Raw genomic sequence first — 18,570 nt, forward strand, 5'->3', positions numbered from 1 at the left:
GCAGACCTTATTCGGGCCCGGGTTGAAAGAGATTATCGCTGACATTACAGGAGGTAAAGGCCATGCCCTGCCTCAGGACAAAGCCAAAGCCAAGACTAGACAGTCTAATTTTCGTTCCTTTCGTAATTTCAAAGCAGGAGCAGCATCAACTTCCTCTGCACCAAAACAGGAAGGAGCTGTTGCTCGCTACAGACAAGGCTGGAAACCTAACCAGTCCTGGAACAAGGGCAAGCAGACTAGGAAACCTGCTGCTGCCCCTAAAACAGCATGAATTGAGGGCCCCCGATCCGGGATCGGATCTAGTGGGGGGCAGACTTTCTCTCTTCGCCCAGGCTTGGGCAAGAGATGTTCAGGATCCCTGGGCGCTAGAGATAATATCTCAGGGATACCTTCTGGACTTCAAATACTCTCCTCCAAGAGAGAGATTTCATCTGTCAAGATTGTCAACAATCCAGACAAAGAAAGAGGCGTTTCTACGCTGCGTACAAGAGCTCTTGTTAATGGGAGTAATCCATCCAGTTCCACGATCGGAACAGGGACAGGGGTTTTACTCAAATCTGTTTGTGGTTCCCAAAAAAGAGGGAACTTTCAGACCAATCCTGGACTTAAAGATCCTAAACAAATTCCTAAGAGTTCCATCGTTCAAGATGGAGACTATTCGGACAATTTTACCTATGATCCAAGAGGGTCAATACATGACCACTGTAGATTTAAAAGATGCTTACCTTCACATACCGATTCACAAAGATCATTATCGGTACCTAAGGTTTGCCTTCCTAGACAGGCATTACCAGTTTGTGGCTCTTCCATTCGGATTGGCTACAGCTCCAAGAATCTTCACAAAGGTTCTGGGTGCTCTTCTGGCGGTACTAAGACCGCGGGGAATCTCGGTAGCTCCATACCTAGACGACATTCTGATACAAGCTTCAAGCTTTCAAACTGCCAAGTCTCATACAGAGTTAGTGCTGGCATTTCTAAGGTCACATGGATGAAAGGTGAACGAAAAGAAAAGTTCACTCGTTCCACTCACAAGAGTTCCCTTCCTGGGGACTCTTATAGATTCTGTAGAAATGAAGATTTACCTGACAGAGGACAGGCTAACAAGACTTCAAAGTGCTTGCCGCACCCTTCATTCCATTCAACACCCGTCAGTGGCTCAATGCATGGAGGTAATCGGCTTAATGGTAGCGGCAATGGACATAGTACCCTTTGCACGCTTACACCTCAGACCACTGCAACTGTGCATGCTAAGTCAGTGGAATGGGGATTACTCAGACTTATCCCCTTCTCTGAATCTGGATCAAGAGACCAGAAATTCTCTTCTATGGTGGCTTTCTCGGCCACATCTGTCCAGGGGGATGCCATTCAGCAGACCAGACTGGACAATTGTAACAACAGACGCCAGCCTTCTAGGTTGGGTTGCCGTCTGGAATTCTCTGAAGGCTCAGGGACAATGGAGTCAGGAGGAGAGTCTCCTGCCAATAAACATTCTGGAATTGAGAGCAGTTCTCAATGCCCTCCTGGCTTGGCCCCAGTTGACAACTCGGGGGTTCATCAGGTTTCAGTCGGACAACATCACGACTGTAGCTTACATCAACCATCAGGGAGGGACAAGAAGCTCCCTAGCTATGATGGAAGTATCAAAGATAATTTGCTGGGCAGAGTCTCACTCTTGCCACCTGTCAGCAATCCACATCCCGGGAGTGGAGAACTGGGAGGCGGATTTCTTAAGTCGTCAGACTTTTCATCCGGGGGAGTGGGAACTTCATCCGGAGGTCTTTGCCCAAATACTTCGACGTTGGGGCAAACCAGAGATAGATCTCATGGCGTCTCGACAGAACGCCAAGCTTCCTCGTTACGGGTCCAGATCCAGGGATCCAGGAGCAGTCCTGATAGATGCTCTGACAGCACCTTGGGACTTCAGGATGGCTTACGTGTTTCCACCCTTCCCGTTGCTTCCTCGATTGATTGCCAGAATCAAACAAGAGAGAGCATCAGTGATTCTAATAGCACCTGCGTGGCCACGCAGGACTTGGTATGCAGACCTGGTGGACATGTCATCCTGTCCACCTTGGTCTCTACCTCTGAAACAGGACCTTCTGATACAGGGTCCCTTCAAACATCAAAATCTAACTTCTCTGAAGCTGACTGCTTGGAAATTGAACGCTTGATTTTATCAAGACGTGGATTTTCTGAGTCAGTTATTGATACCTTAATACAGGCTAGGAAACCTGTTACCAGAAAGATTTACCATAAGATATGGCGTAAATACCTATATTGGTGTGAATCCAAAGGTTACTCTTGGAGTAAGGTTAGGATTCCTAGGATATTGTCTTTTCTACAAGAAGGTTTAGAAAAGGGTTTATCTGCTAGTTCATTAAAGGGACAGATCTCAGCTCTGTCCATTCTGTTACACAAACGTCTGTCAGAAGTTCCTGACGTCCAGGCTTTTTGTCAGGCTTTGGCCAGAATTAAGCCTGTGTTTAAAACTGTTGCTCCACCATGGAGTTTAAACCTTGTTCTTAATGTTTTACAGGGCGTTCCGTTTGAACCCCTTCATTCCATTGATATAAAGTTGTTATCTTGGAAAGTTCTATTTTTAATGGCTATTTCCTCGGCTCGAAGAGTCTCTGAATTATCAGCCTTACATTGTGATTCTCCTTATTTGATTTTTCATTCGGATAAGGTAGTCCTGCGTACTAAACCTGGGTTCTTACCTAAGGTAGTTACTAACAGGAATATCAATCAAGAGATTGTTGTTCCTTCTTTATGCCCAAATCCTTCTTCAAAGAAGGAACGTCTACTGCACAACCTGGATGTAGTCCGTGCTCTAAAATTTTACTTACAGGCAACTAAGGAATTTCGACAAACGTCTTCTCTGTTTGTCATTTACTCTGGGCAGAGGAGAGGTCAAAAAGCTTCCGCTACCTCTCTTTCTTTTTGGCTTCGTAGCATAATTCGTTTAGCTTATGAGACTGCTGGACAGCAGCCTCCTGAAAGAATTACAGCTCATTCTACTAGAGCTGTGGCTTCCACTTGGGCCTTCAAGAATGAGGCCTCTGTTGAACAGATTTGCAAGGCTGCAACTTGGTCTTCGCTTCATACTTTTTCCAAATTTTACAAATTTGACACTTTTGCTTCATCGGAGGCTATTTTTGGGAGAAAGGTTCTTCAGGCAGTGGTTCCTTCTGTATAAAGAGCCTGCCTATCCCTCCCGTCATCCGTGTACTTTTGCTTTGGTATTGGTATCCCAGAAGTAATGATGGCCCGTGGACTGATCACACTTAACAGAAGAAAACATAATTTATGCTTACCTGATAAATTCCTTTCTTCTGTAGTGTGATCAGTCCACGGCCCGCCCTGTTTTTAAGGCAGGTAAATATTTTTTAATTTATACTCCAGTCACCACTTCACCCTTGGCTTTTCCTTTCTCGTTGGTCCTTGGTCGAATGACTGGGAGTGACGTAGAGGGGAGGAGCTATATGCAGCTCTGCTGGGTGAATCCTCTTGCACTTCCTGTTGGGGAGGAGTAATATCCCAGAAGTAATGATGACCCGTGGACTGATCACACTACAGAAGAAAGGAATTTATCAGGTAAGCATAAATTATGTTTTTTACCTTCAACAAGATATTTTTTTTTTTAATAAAATAAATTTCAACAGGCTTGTCTATACCCTTTCTTGCCTTTTTAATACGTACGTTTAGCCCTAAGTTGCTTCGCGGTTTTGACCCACCCTCAAAATGATGTCATCCAGAACTGTGAACACAGACGAGCACTGAATAAAAGCGCATCCGTGTTCATCATTGCATTGTTATTTTCCTTGTGCCCGGAATTGTTGCGCAGTCTCAGAAGGCACCCTCCTGTACTTCAGTATCATCTTTATATTGAAGGTAAGACGAGCTCTCGCAGATCCTTAGATGATCCCTGTTAGTAATGTGGATTGAAACGGTCAGCAGTGTATTGTGAATTACGGTCAGCAGTGTATTGTGAATTTCAGATACAGCTTGCAGGTTATCTCTTATAGCCCTCACGTAACACTACTTAGGGCTAGATTTATTAAGCCCCTACGACAGCAAGTTCTCTCAAGAACTTGCTCGCCGGGATTTATCAAGCAGCGGTCACCAGACCGCTGCTTCCCTAACATCTACGCCACCTCTATTGTGGCGAAATTCAATCTCCTCGGTCGAGTCCGACCGAGGAGATTGACAGCTCCTGCCCGCGCGTGATTGGCTGTGCGCGGGCAGGGGGCAGGATTGCACGCAAGCGCAAAATTGCGCTCGTGTGCAATGTTAATTACCTGCGGGTAATTTCGCCCCGCCATAGCCGAGCTGAGGCGTACAGGGGCGCGTATACGCGCCCCTGTACGCCTCAGTGTTGATAAATCTAGCCCTTAGTCCCCACATTACTAACAGGGATCATATAAGGATTTGTTTGTTTGACTGCTCGGTTTCTAGTGACATAATATAGGCACCGCTAGCCTAAGTATCACCAGAGTAATATTGGAATGTAGCGCTATTAGTGTCTTGTGCTCTGGAGGAATGCACTTGGATTCCTTTGAAGCGCGCCCCCGGTCGCGCTTCTCTGCTATTTAGCATAAAATTGAATAAAGCAATTTGATAGGCCAAGGGGCAGGGTTAGACATTTTTGAAGCACAACCCTTTGATCAGGGTGTTCCAGGGTCGCCGAGCTGAAACGCAAAGAAGCAAACTAAAAAGTTAAAAATATTAAATTTTGAACTAAAAAAAAAAACAACCAGTGCTCTACTTTCCTTTTAATCTTACTGCGATATTGCTGCTAAATAACACCTTTTACATTGAGTGAACTGGTCCTTTAACTCCTTATCTGTAATACCCTGTTAAAAGTGTGACATGTTGATCTATCATACTACCTCCTCTCCTAAGCTTGTGCATTTGTGGCTACAAGGTGATAAAGTCTTATGTGTTCTACATTAAAGGGATATTAAACAGTAAATACAAGCTAGACAGAATGATGTATTCAAAGCAAGGATCAGCCTGAGAATAGTATATAGATGTAGTTTTTTACAGTTACATTAGTTTATTAAATAATAAAGCTATGGTGTAAAGGTTAAGTTTCTATAAAGTAATTGGTGTGCTCGTTTTTCTCTTTATCTCTTCTGCTGAGGACAATTATGGATAGATATATAACAGGCAATAAAACAACTGTGTAAACAAGGCTGTGTGGAAACTCTGTTAGAAAATTACTTTAATCCTTTAATTTAATTAATTTAATCGGGCATTTCAGACTTAGACTTCCCCAAAAAAAACAGAGCATTTTTAGCATTTTTGCCATCACTACATTTAAACAGAAATAGAGCCTTGTTTTTTTTTTTATTTACCTATAAAAACTATATATTTTTTTTAAGTAGACAACCCAAAGTATTGATCTAGGCCCATTTTGGTATATTTCATGCCACCATTTCACCGCCAAATGTGATCAAATAATAAAAAAAAAAGTTAACTTTATCATAAACTTTAGGTTTCTCACTGAACTTATTTACAAACCGCTTGTGCAATCATGGCACAAATGAATGTAAAAGCTTCTCTGGGATCCCCTTTGTTCAGAAATAGCAGACATACATGGCTTTGCCATTGCTTTTTGGTAATTAGAAGGCCGCTAATTTCAGCGACGCACCACACTTTTGCTATTCCCAGCAGTGAAGGGGTTAATTGGGTAGCTTGTAAGGTTAATTTTAGCTTTAGTGTAGAGGTTAGCCTCCCACCTGACACTTCCCACCCCCTGATCCTTCTCAAACAGCTCTCTCTCACAGAGTGTCCCTCTCTGCATCGGTACCTTTTGCAACTCTATTTCTGCACTGCCCCACTCGTGGGGCATGCAGAAATAGTGCTATCTCGCTACTTTTAGCAAGATTATGGCAGAGAGACGCCCAGGATTACAGCGTCGTACAGGGTCCTTAAAGGGATATTATACACTAGAGTTTTCTTTGCATAAATGTTTTGTAGATGATCCATTTATATAGCCTATACATCTTTTTTTTTTTAATTATAGTTTTGCTTATTTTTAAATCACATTGCGCTAACCAAGTCCCAAAGTTTTAGGAGAATACTGATGTATACCTCCTCCAGCTTGTTCCTGTTTGTGTAAAGAGTCTTTTCATATGCAGAGGAAGGGGGAGGGTAGAGTGTCTGCTTTTTTTGGTCTAGTACCACTTGCAGTGGGTGTTTCAGACTAACCTTTTCAACAGTGCTAAACTGGGAGCTTCTAAGTGAGTTTTTAAAAGGTTTTATACTGGATTTTTAGATTAGTATCTGTGCATATTCTTCTTTATAGTAGTGTCTGTCCAATGCAGTTAAATGAAAATTGGTGTATACTGTCCCTTTAAGGGTTTAATGAACAACGTTGTACAGGGTACGTCGCTGGTCATTAAGGGGTTAAAGGACCAGTAAATATAGTAGATTTGCATAATCAACATATGCATGATAAAAAGACAATGCAAAAGCTCTTAGCCTGAACTTCAAATGAATAGTAGACACATTTCAACGTTACATCTATTTCCACTCCCCCAGTATCATGTGACAGCCATCAACCAATCACAAATGCATATACGTATATTTTGTTAGTTCTTGCTAATGCTGAGTAGGAGTTGCTGACTCAAAAAGTGTAAATATAAAAAGACTGTGCACTTTTTGTTTATGGAAGTAAATTGGAAAGTTGTTTAAAATTCTAAATCTAAATCATGAAAGTTTTTAATTTTGACTTGAGTGTCCCTGTAACAATCCTATGTTCTACACAGCCTTGTTTGCTGTCTCTTTTATTGTCAGATTTTTATATCTGTCCCTAATTGTCACCAACTGAAGAGATAGATAAGGGGGGGGGACTTAAACATAGCAGCGACCATTAAAAAACTCAATGGAATTTAGGAAAACCAACAGCTTTCAGAGTTAAAGGGAATTGAAACCCAAAATTGTTCTTTCATCGGTCAGATAGATACAATTTAAACAGCTTTCTAACTTACTTTTATTATCATATTTGTGTCATTCTCTTGGTATCATTTAAAAAAAAAGCAGCAATGCAGTACTGGGAGCTAGCTGAATGCATTGGTGGGCTAATAACATGAGGCATATACCTGCAGCCACCAATCAGCAGCTCCTAAATCTACTTAGGTATCCCTTTCAACAAAGGATATCAAGAAAACAAAACAAATTGGATAAAAGAAGTCCAGTCAGCAACAAGGGTGCAATCTTAAAGATTAAAGGGATAGAAAGGTCAAAATTGAAATGTGTATGGGTGAATTTCAGTTTTAAATAGAAATGTGTTTGCAATATACTTCCATTAGCAAAAATACTTGTAATACTAGTAAAAGTTATTACTGTTTTTCAGTGGCATACACACATATGCTGTGAGTGCCTGTGCACCAGCATTCAAACACGGCATCTTCTTAGAGTGTCTGCAGTGACTTGTAAGGAACGAATGGAGTAGACAAGTCTCACTAGCGCAATAAACGTCAGCGCAAGCTTTCTGAGCAGAAATCAGGGCACATTTATCAAGCTCCTGTAGGCTCGCCGGAAACAGAAGAAAACCGAAGTTATGAAGCAGCGGTCTAAAGATCGCTACTCCATAACTTGTCCGCCTGCTCTGAGGCCGCGGACAGAAATCAACCCCCCTGCTAGCGGACAATTGTCCGCGAATCTACAGGGGACGGTATTGCACCAGCAGTTCACAAGATTGATGCACATTTCAATTTTGACCCTTCTATCCCTTTAAAGGGACATGAAACCCACATTTTTTCTTTCGTGATTTAGAAAGATAATGCATTTTTAAACATCTTTCTAATTTACTTCTATTATCTAATTTCTTTTATTCTCTTGATATTCTTTGCGGAAAAGCATATCCAGATATGCTCAGTAGCTGCTGATTGGTTGCTGCACATAGAAGCCAAGTGTGATTGGCTCACCAATGTGCATTGCTTTTTCTTCAACTAAGGATATCTAAAAAATGAAGCAAAATAAATAATAGAAGTAAATTGTAATGTTGTTTAAATTTGTATTCTCTATATGAACCATGAAAGAATTTTGTTTGGGTTTAGTGGCCCTTTAAGGTGATTTTGAACCTCTCTAAACTGCTGCTGTTCATAATATTTGCCATACAAGGATAAGAATTTGTGGAAAACCTAATTACATTACCTAATAGTATTGAACAAAGACAAGGTTGTCTACTGTCAACACAAAGCTGACCATAATGTTTGCTCACTTATTGTAAGCCTGTGTTTATGGGTATGCAAGGTCAGCGCAGATAAAAATCATAGTGATTCTGTCCATTCAGTTTGGGGAAGTATAGACACTCCATAAACAATGCAGGGAACACCGACTAATGTAGTGCTGTTTGATGATGATGTGGGTCAGCACTATTATTATTCTTTATTTATAAAGCGCCAACAAATTCTTCAGCGCTGTCCGTGGGTACAAAGATAAAAGACACCGGACAAAATTTATCAAAGAAATACAAGGGAAATTGAGGACCCTATTCCAGTGGAAATTTATTATCTATAAAGATCTAAAAATGTCTGTGATAATACAAAGTCAGTCGTCCTTTTTTATGATAGGTATCAAGTGCAGACCCAACTTTCTAATTTACTCCTATTATCAATGTTTCTTCATTCTCTTGCTTTCTTTATTTGAAAAAGAAGGCATCTAAGCTATTTTTTTGGTTCAGGACCATGGAAAGCACTTGTTTATTGGTGGGTAAATTTATCCACCAATCAGCAAGAACAGCACAGTGTGTTCATTAAAAATGGGCCGGCATTTAAACTTACATTCTTGCATTTCAAATAAAGATACCAAGAGAATGAAAATAATTTGATAATAGGAGTAAATTAGAAAGTTGCTTAAAATTGCATGCTCTATCTGAATCATGATGGGGAAAAATTGGGTTCAGTGTCCCTTTAATTCTGTTCATGTATTTGCATATTTGTCAGTTTATGCTTCCTCTCACCTATTATTTTTTAAAACAAAATCTGTTATGCTATTAGATGCATTAAACTCTAACCAAAGAGCACATTCTAAATATCTTACATTTTACATTTTTGCTATTTTACAGAGTTTCACCAGACTCCAGTACAGCAAACATTGCCAGATGCGATTTCTCAATTTTTTCCTAACAATACATTTGGTAAGTACGTTACCCTCCAGTGACTTGCTAAGTAATTCATAATGATGCATTCAACGCAGATACTAGATTGAAAATAATAATATGTATTTTGATCAATTATATAAGTTGTTTGCGTACTGAAAAAAATGTGTAAAGTTAAAGCCTTCTTAAAGCAATACAGGTAGCCCTCGGTTTACGCCGGGGTTAGGTTCCAGAAGGAATGGTTGTAAATCGAAACCGTTGTAAATTGAAACCCAGTTTATAATGTAAGTCAATGGGAAGTGAGGGAGATAGGTTCCAGGCCCCTCTCAAAATTGTCATAAGTAACACCTAATACATTATTTTTAAAGCTTTGAAATGAAGACTTTAAATGCTAAACAGCATTATAAACCTAATAAAATAATCACACAACACAGAATATATAATTAAAGTAAGTTAAATGAACAAAAACATTTGCTAAACAGCATTATAAACCTAATAAAATAATCACACAACACAGACTTCACTTGCATTTTTCTGCAAACAGTTCTTTCTATGCATTCAAATCTGGACTGATTTGTAGACAGGAAGATCTTGTTGCTTTGAAATCTGCTCGATAGCTCAGGTCTAGTTAAACTGATTAATTTCAGCTTGTTTGGCTTTGCTGCAACACAAGCGGGCAGCTCCACTTACTGGCTATTTTAATAAATGCACTGCTTTTCAATGCTTTTCAATAGCAGTCACATGACTGGAAAAAAAGGTTGTTATTCTGAAACGGTGTAAATTGAACCGTTGTAAAACGAGGGCCACCTGTAGATGCTGCCATGTTGAAACCCAGGTTTCATATTTTAAAGCCTCTTATCTTGCTGAGGACAGTTAGTGACATATAAATGAGTTACTAGAGGGAGCAATTTGCAGAGTGAAATTAGAGAAAGAGGGGACACGAAAAGAAAGAGGATGCTGCAATACACAAAACAAAACATTTTATATTACAATATCAATGTTTTTAATGCCCCTTTAAAAACAAAATAATGACAAAGAATCACAAGTATAGTATAGTCCACAAGTCTGGTTAAAGAAAGCTATCTCTTTGTTATCATCTGCTACAATATAACCACTTAGCTTCTACACTTTAATAAAAAGATGTAAAACGTCTATGGTTCAGATAAATAGGTAGGAAGCTAGCTGGTGATTGGTGGCTACTAACATATGCCTTTTCCCATTGGCTCAGTAGATGTGTTCATCCCGTTCCCAGTATTGCATTGCTGTTTCGCAGCTGGAATTAACTATGTTTTAAATCCCCCTGTGCAGGAGTTAAACACAGTTATATGCAAACTATTGCGCAATAAATGCTTTAACACATTAGAGCATTATATTTTTTAACTTTTATGCCCTTTTAAAATAGTGAACAAAAATCCTGCACTGTGTTTTTAAAGTGAAAGGAAACCCCAACATTTTAAACAACCTTCTAATTTACTTCCATTATCAAATTTGCTTTGTTCTCTTGTTATCCTTTGCTGAAGGAAGAGCAGTGCACTACTGGTAGCAAGATGAACACATCTAGTCAGCTAATCACAAAAGACAAATGTGTGCAAGCACCAATTAGCAGCAGCTCCCACTAGTGTAGGATATGTGCATATTATTTTTCAACAAGGGATACCAAGAGAACAAAGCACATTTGAAAATAGAAGTGAATTTAAAAGTATTGGAATCATGGAAGTTTAAAGTGAATGTAAATTTGAGCATATTAGCTCAAGTCATACGATAGAATTTAAAATATGAATGAGACTTTTATTCATCAAATGTGTTGTATATACTGTACTTATCTTCTGAGATTTTTAACTTGTAACACTATAAGGATAAGCGCCGTTCCTCCGCCCGCCATATTCAGCAATTGATTGACAGATGACTCATCTGCAATCCACTAATCGTTGTTTCCCTCGGGCCGTCACGTTTGTGCAAAGGGGTTGAATGCCCTGGGGGCCTATTCCAAAGATGGACAGTGCTATTTCCACTTTGATAAGGAAGACTGCCAGTACTTCTTTGTAGGATCTGATGGCCAGAAAACTTTAAAGGGACATTAAACCCAATTTTTTTTCTTTCATGAGTCAGACAGAGAATACAATTTTAAACAACATCCCAATTTACTTGTATTATCTAATTTGCTTCATTCTTTAGATATCTTTTGTTAAAGAAATAGCAATGCACATTGGTGAGCCAATCAAATTAGGCAAATAAGTGCAGCCACCAATCCGAAGCTACTGAGCATATCTAGATATGCTTTTCAGGACAGAATATCAAGGGAATGAAGCAAATTAGATTATATAAGTAAATTAGAAAGTTGTTTAAAATGGTATTCTCTATCTGAATCATGAAAGAAAAAAATTTGGGTTTAATGTCCCTTTAAGGCTTCCTCACAAGGTCCTTTCAGATAGCAGGCTATATGTTTCCTCCAGCTTTAAGTGTAGCCTGCATATCAGCAGCTTCCGCATTATAGTGTGACATCTCTGACCTTTTTGACAGTTATTACTTTAAAATGTAGACGTTTCACACTATATTACCTTTTGTTCAGGAGGGTCAATTTGTGTCTACCATAGACTTGAAAGATGCCTATTTCCATATCTCTGTTCACAAGGATCACACCAGACTAACCAATCTTGTTTTAGGGTGCCTCTTTACTCCATTTGTAATGGGTACAGGGAGATTGGTCTCCTCGGGACATGAGGTTTCTTATAAACTTCTTATAGCTCCATAGAATCTTAAGGGCCCATGTTAAGACTGGAGACTTTTCTGAGGTTTCAGTAAGACAATGCCACTGTATTGGCTTGCTTCAATCACCAAGGTGGTACTCAAAGTGCCTTAGTAATGAAAGAGGAAGCCCACATTCTAACTTTGGCATCATTGCATGATTTCAGCTGTTCACATTCCAGGTGTGGACGATAGGGAAGTGTACCTCCTCAATTGTCCGTAACTTCACCCCGGTGAATGGTCTTTAAATCAGGAGCTATGTTTTGAATTGTTGGGGAAGACCAGACATAGACCTTATAGCTTCTTGCTTGACTTACACAATCCACAAGAAAATCTATTAGATGCAGTAGTGATTTCCGGTCATTCAATCTAATTTACATATCTCACCTTTTTGTTTTACTATGGAGGATAATAGCCAGGGTAAAAAAGGAAAGGATGTAAGGCGAATGTAAGATATTAGTACTAGTGGTGAACTATAGTTTCACTAAACAACCCAGTTATATCAATAAAACCTTTAAAAAAATGATATTAAGTGGATACAGTGGAAAAACAGAAAACCAGGTTGCGCCTAATTAATTTTATCTTGGGTGTCCAGGACAAAACTAATTGTCTAAAAGTGAAAATATACAACTAAACTAAATTGTAAATAAATATTTGAGGTGGTAAAATTTATAAAATATGGTTTATTAAAATATTTTTGAGACAATGAATAATCCTTAAAATTAGTTTTATTCTAAAATTATTATACTAAAAACATATATATACAATTTTATTGGAAAGAACAGATATAAACATAAAAAAAGTTGATATAATACAGATACAAATTGTAACTTTAAAATTTGATTGGCCAATCTAACTTAGGTTTATATAATAAATCTTTTAATAAACTGGACACATTGCATCAGTAACTTAAGGGAACCATTCGAGCAATATATGCAATAAATCAAAAAATAAATATATAAATATAGTATCTAGTTAATAAATAAAATGTGTGTAATTGTTCAAATGTTGTTGTGTAATTGTTCTAATGTTGTTGTTTGATTAAAAACCATCCATATGACAGATATAATAGATTTCAATGATTATGCTGTTTTGTGGTGTATCTTTATAGCAGTTCAATTCCTTGTGTTTCTTCGTACTGTATATACTTTTTGTCCACTTCTAGCAGGATAAGGCAAGAATCACTTTCCCAAAAATATTTAGAAAGATAATTGTCATATAATAAGTTCCAGGAGATGTATTCAGCAAATACCGGTATAAGCTATTATTTCAATGTAATCCTTCATGAGGAGAAATTTAAAATAAGTCTTACTTTCAAATTTGCAGGTAGGAGCGTTATCCTAGGTCCACATAGAGTTTTTTATTTTGAAGGCAACCGCTCCCTTGCTTAGTAGCGTCTTGTTCTCACGCTAGCGGTGGTTGATTCAAATCCCAGGCCGGTCCGTCTCATACAGTCATCCGTCACTTCCTGTTTAACAGTGACTCGGTATCCTCACAGTGGATATCCCCAGACTGATGTGTCCTCAAGAATTGGAAAAGTTTGAACGCTACGCGTTTCAGCCGCTACTGCAGCCTTTCTCAAGCGATTTTGATTCTTAGCCTCATCTATCCTGCTATTTTATAGACCATAGTCTGAAAATTTAATTGAATAATTGTGATTTAAATATAAATCAATTTATCAATTCGATGAAAATGGAAGGGAACGAAGAAACCTAAAATGCTTGTCAATAAAACAGTATAGTAAACATAAATATTTATATCTATTCTTCAAAATTTATTTATTTGAATTGTTTAAAGTCGTAAATAAATATTTGTTCAAAAATAAATATGTTTCCTAAATTGGTTTCGAACTCGTGGTCTTACAGTTGGGAGAGTGATGTTCTCTCCACTGAGCTATATATAAGTCAATTATACCTGTTGATATTTATAGTATTTGAAGCTCTATTTTTGTTGTTTCTCTACCAGACTTATTTCCCTTATTTAATCCTAATAATTAGAGTTCCCCCTTAATCTGGGTTTATTAAAACAGCATTTCTACTGTTTTTATAAGAAATGACCACAAAAATACATACCAATATAAAATTGAAACTCATAATAATAATAATTCTTAGTTGGGAATTGAACTCATAGACTCCTGGTTTGAAGGATGGTGGTCTTACCACTGGGCTAACAGAAACAGCATAGTAAGAGAGTATTTTCATATATATATTGTAATCAAAATTTATTTATTTGTATTGTTTGAAGTCATAAATAAATATTCGTTCAAAAATATATATATTTCCTAAATTGGTTTTGAACTCGTGGTCTTACAGTTGGGAGAGTGATATTCTCTCCACTGAGCTATATATAAGTCAATTATACCAGTTGATATTTCTAGTGTTTGAAGCTCTATTTTTGTTGTTTCTCTACCAGACTTATTTCCCTTATTTAATCCTAATAGTTAGAGTTCCCCCTTAATCTGGGTTAAAAATTAAAAGTTAATGTAGAAAGGGGGTTAAGTGGAAGTCTATATTTAGTCCTTTCGGGTGTTTGGTCTCTAACTCATATATCCACTTATATTCCAATTTTAAAAGCTCATTTTGTACATCTCCACCCTTCCAATCTGGGTTTAACTTATCTATGGCTATGTATTTAAAATGTTTCAGATTACAATTATTACAAGCTAAAAAATGTCTTGGTACAGGGAGGTCTTCATTTATTTTTTCTGTAGCATTCTCTATTGATAAGATATGTTCCCTCACTCTTTCTCTGACGGGTCTTGTGGACTCTCCTATATATTGTTTTCCACATTTACAATTGATGAGGTAAATAATATTTTTATCTGTACATCTTATTAAGGACTTTATTTCATATTCTTTACCAGTAACGTTCGAATGGAATTTTTTCTTTTTCTCAGAATGCCTGCACGCTTTGCATGCTAGACATGGAAAAAAACCTTTTAGATCTTCTCCCAAGAGGTCTTTATCCTTTTTCATATTTCTTTTTCTTCTTAAATCTGTTGGTGCTAGTCTGTTTTTCAAGTTATTAGCTCTTCTGTATACTATATTTGGAGCTTCACCTATCACTCCTCTTAGTTTTTCATCTAATTTTAGAATATTCCAATGTTTTTTTATGATCCTCTCTACTTCCTTATAGTTGTTATTATATTGGGTAACCAATGGTATAAACGGTTTCTTTTCTGTTTTTATTTTCTCTCTTTTTGACCTTTGTATGATGTCTGTTCTATTTATTTGTTGTATTTTACTGATCTCTTTATCAATAGCATCACTTTTATATCCTCTTTCTGTAAATTTATTTTTAAGGATGGTGGATTGATCTAAATAATCCATTTCACTTGTACAATTTCTTCTTATGCGTAATAATTGACCTTTTGGTATATTATTTTTCCAAGTTGGTAAATGGCAGCTTTTTGCGTGTATGTAATTATTACTATCAACTGGTTTAAAATGTGTTTTTGTTTTAATTTTGTCATTATCAATAAAAATTTCCAAATCTAAAAATATTATCTTTTCTTTACTAATCTCATATGTGAATTTTAAGTTCAAATCGTTTTCATTCATTTTGTTAAAAAAAGACTCAAATTGAGATGTATTTCCTCTCCATACCATTAAACTATCACCTATATACCTTTTAAAGGAGACCAGGTTCGCTCCAGCCGCTACATTGGTTAAAAATTCTGTTTCCCAAGATCCCATAAAAAGATTTGCGTAGCTTGGAGCAAACCTGGTCCCCATTGCTGTTCCACAGATTTGGTCATAAAAAGAGTCTTCATAGTAAAAATAATTATGTGTTAAAATAAATTTAATACTTTCTAAAATAAAATTTCTATGTTGTACTATTACTTCTTTATCGTTTTCCAAATATTGTTCTACTGCTTTTATACCATCTATATGTCGTATACACGTATAAAGTGACGTTACGTCACAGGTAACTAGCCACATGTTTTCATCCCATGTAATATTCTCTAAAAGATTTATTACACTTGTTGAGTCTTTGAGGTAACTGTCCAATTTAGTCACATATTTTTGTAAATATAGATCGACGTATTCGGATAAATTTGAAGTTAGTGACCCTATACCTGATACTATTGGTCGACCCGGTGGGTCTATTATAGATTTATGAATTTTAGGTAAAATATAAAATAAGGGAATTTTAGGGTGTTGTGGTAAAAGATATTCAAATTCTTTATCATTTAAAATCCCATTGTTCTTTGCTTCAGTTAAAATCATTTTTAATTCTAATTTATAAAAGCTGGTTGGGTTCCTCACACATTTCTTATACGTCTTAGTGTCTTCTATGAGTTCGCTACAGATTTTATCATAGTGCTCTTTATTAACCCCTTAATGACCACAGCACTTTTCCATTTTCTGTCCGTTTGGGACCAAGGCGATTTTTACATTTTTGCGGTGTTTGTGTTTAGCTGTAATTTTCCTCTTTCTCATTTACTGTACCCACACATATTATATACCGTTTTTCTCGCCACTAAATGGACTTTCTAAAGATACCATTATTTTCATCATATCTTATAATTTACTATAAAAAAAAATATAAAATATGAGGAAAAATTGAAAAAAACACACTTTTTCTAACTTTGACCCCCAAAATCTGTTACATATCTACAACCACCAAAAAACACCCATGCTAAATAGTTTCAAAATTTTGTCCTGAGTTTAGAAATACCCAATGTTTACATGTTCTTTGCTTTTTGTGCAAGTTATAGGGCCATAAATACAAGTAGCACTTTGCTATTTCCAAACCACTTTTTTCCAAAATTAGCGCTAGTTACATTAGAACACTAATATCTTTCAGGAATCCCTGAATATCCCTTGACATGTATATATTTTTTTTTAGTAGACATCCCAAAGTATTGATCTAGGACAATTTTGGTATATTTCATACCACCATTTCACCGCCAAATGCGATCAAATACAAAAAATCGTTCACTTTTTCACAAATTTTTTCACAAACTTTTGGTTTCTCACTGAAATTATTTACAAACAGCTTGTGCAATTATGGCATAAATGGTTGTAAATTCTTCTCTGGGATCCCCTTTGTTCAGAAATAGCAGACATATATGGCTTTGGCGTTGCTTTTTGGTAATTAGAAGGCCGCTAAATGCCACTGCGCACCACAAGTGTATTATGCCCAGCAGTTAAGGGGTTAATTAGGGAGCTTGTAGGGTTAATTTTAGCTTTAGTGTAGTATAGTAGACAACCCCAAGTATTGATCTAGGCACATTTTGGTATATTTCATGCCACCATTTCACCGCCAAATGCGATCAAATTGAAAAAAAAGTTACATTTTTCACAATTTTAGGTTTCTCACTGAAATAATTTACAAACAGCTTGTGCAATTATGGCACAAATGGTTGTAAATACTTGTCTGGGATCCCCTTTGTTCAGAAATAGCAGACATATATGACTTTGGCGTTGCTTTCTGGTAATTAGAAGGCCGCTAAATCCTGCTGCGCCTCACACGTGTATTCTGGCTAGCAGTGAAGGGGTTAATTAGGGAGTTTGTAGGGAGCTTGCAGGATTAATTTTAGCTTTAGTGTAGAGATCAGCCTCCCACCTGACACATCCCACCCCCTGATCCCTCCCAAACAGCTCCCTTCCCTCCCCCACCCCACAATTGTCCCCGCCATCTTAAGTACTGGCAGAAAGTCTGCCAGTACTAAAATAAAAGGGTTTTTTAAAAAAATAAATAATTTTTTTTTAGCATATTTACATATGCTAGGGTGTAGGATCCCCCCCTTAGCCCCCAACCTCCCTGATCCCCCCCAAAATCGCTCTCTGACCATCCCCTCTGCCTCATTGGGGGCCATCTTGGGTACTGGCAGCTGTCTGCCAGTACCCAGTTTGCAAAAAAAAAGGGCTTTTTTATATTTATTTGTGTTTTTTCTGTAGTGTAGCTTCCCCCCCCACACAGACAAACCCCCACCACCTTGCTGATCTTTTTTTTTTTAACAAATATTAGGGCATTTAAACATTTTTGCTAACACATTTTCTGTAGTGTAGCGGTTCCCACCCGCTCCCTCCCCGTGCACGCGCCCGCCCCCGCCCCCCCCGTGCACGCGCGCGCGCCCGTGCGCGCCCCCGCTCATCCCCGCCCACAATCCCGCCCCCCCTGCACATAACCAGGGCCATCGATGGCCGCCACCCGCCTCCCGGTCCGGCTCCCACCCACCAACGCAGGGAACCACCGATCTCCGGTGCAGAGAGGGCCACAGAGTGGCTCTCTCTGCACCGGATGGCTTAAAAAAGTTATTGCAGGATTCCTCCTTATCGAGGCATCACTGCAATAACCGGAAAGCAGCTGGAAGCGAGCAGGATCGCTTCCAGCTGCTTTCCAAACCGAGGACGTGCAGGGTACGTTCTCAGGCATTAACTGCCTTTTTTTTGAGGACGTACCCTGCACGTCCTCGGTCGTTAAGGGGTTAAGTAGGACTATCCCTCCCCCTTTATCAGCAGGAAAGGACCTCAGTGATTTTATTTGCACTCACTGGGCTTGGTATGCAGATCTGGTACAATTGTCTTCAAGCCAACCTTGGTGTCTTCCTTGCAGAAAGGACCTTCTCTCTCAGGCCCCGATGATCGAAAGTTCCACAAGGCTGTAAGATATTTAAAATGGATCTATTGCCATGTCAAAAAAGCCAAAAAAAAGATATTCCAAGCGGCTGAAACCAGTGTTTAATGGCAGCATCGCCGAGAGGTGTT

General features: G+C 38.2%; 1 protein-coding gene across 2 annotated transcripts in view; it reads left to right on the top strand.

Annotated features, from left to right (window-relative positions):
- The window catches only part of IRF3 (interferon regulatory factor 3), a 74,206-nt gene that overhangs the window by 31,472 nt on the left and 24,164 nt on the right, over positions 1-18,570 (top strand). For both annotated transcript variants that reach the window (XM_053690845.1, XM_053690846.1), the window contains one exon: positions 9,077-9,148. In XM_053690845.1, the coding sequence (XP_053546820.1) occupies positions 9,077-9,148 (72 nt within the window). The remainder of the gene's footprint in view (positions 1-9,076; positions 9,149-18,570) is intronic.

Source organism: Bombina bombina, chromosome 8, assembly GCF_027579735.1.
Source record: "Bombina bombina isolate aBomBom1 chromosome 8, aBomBom1.pri, whole genome shotgun sequence".
In the NCBI taxonomy this organism is placed as follows: Eukaryota; Metazoa; Chordata; class Amphibia; order Anura; family Bombinatoridae; genus Bombina; species Bombina bombina.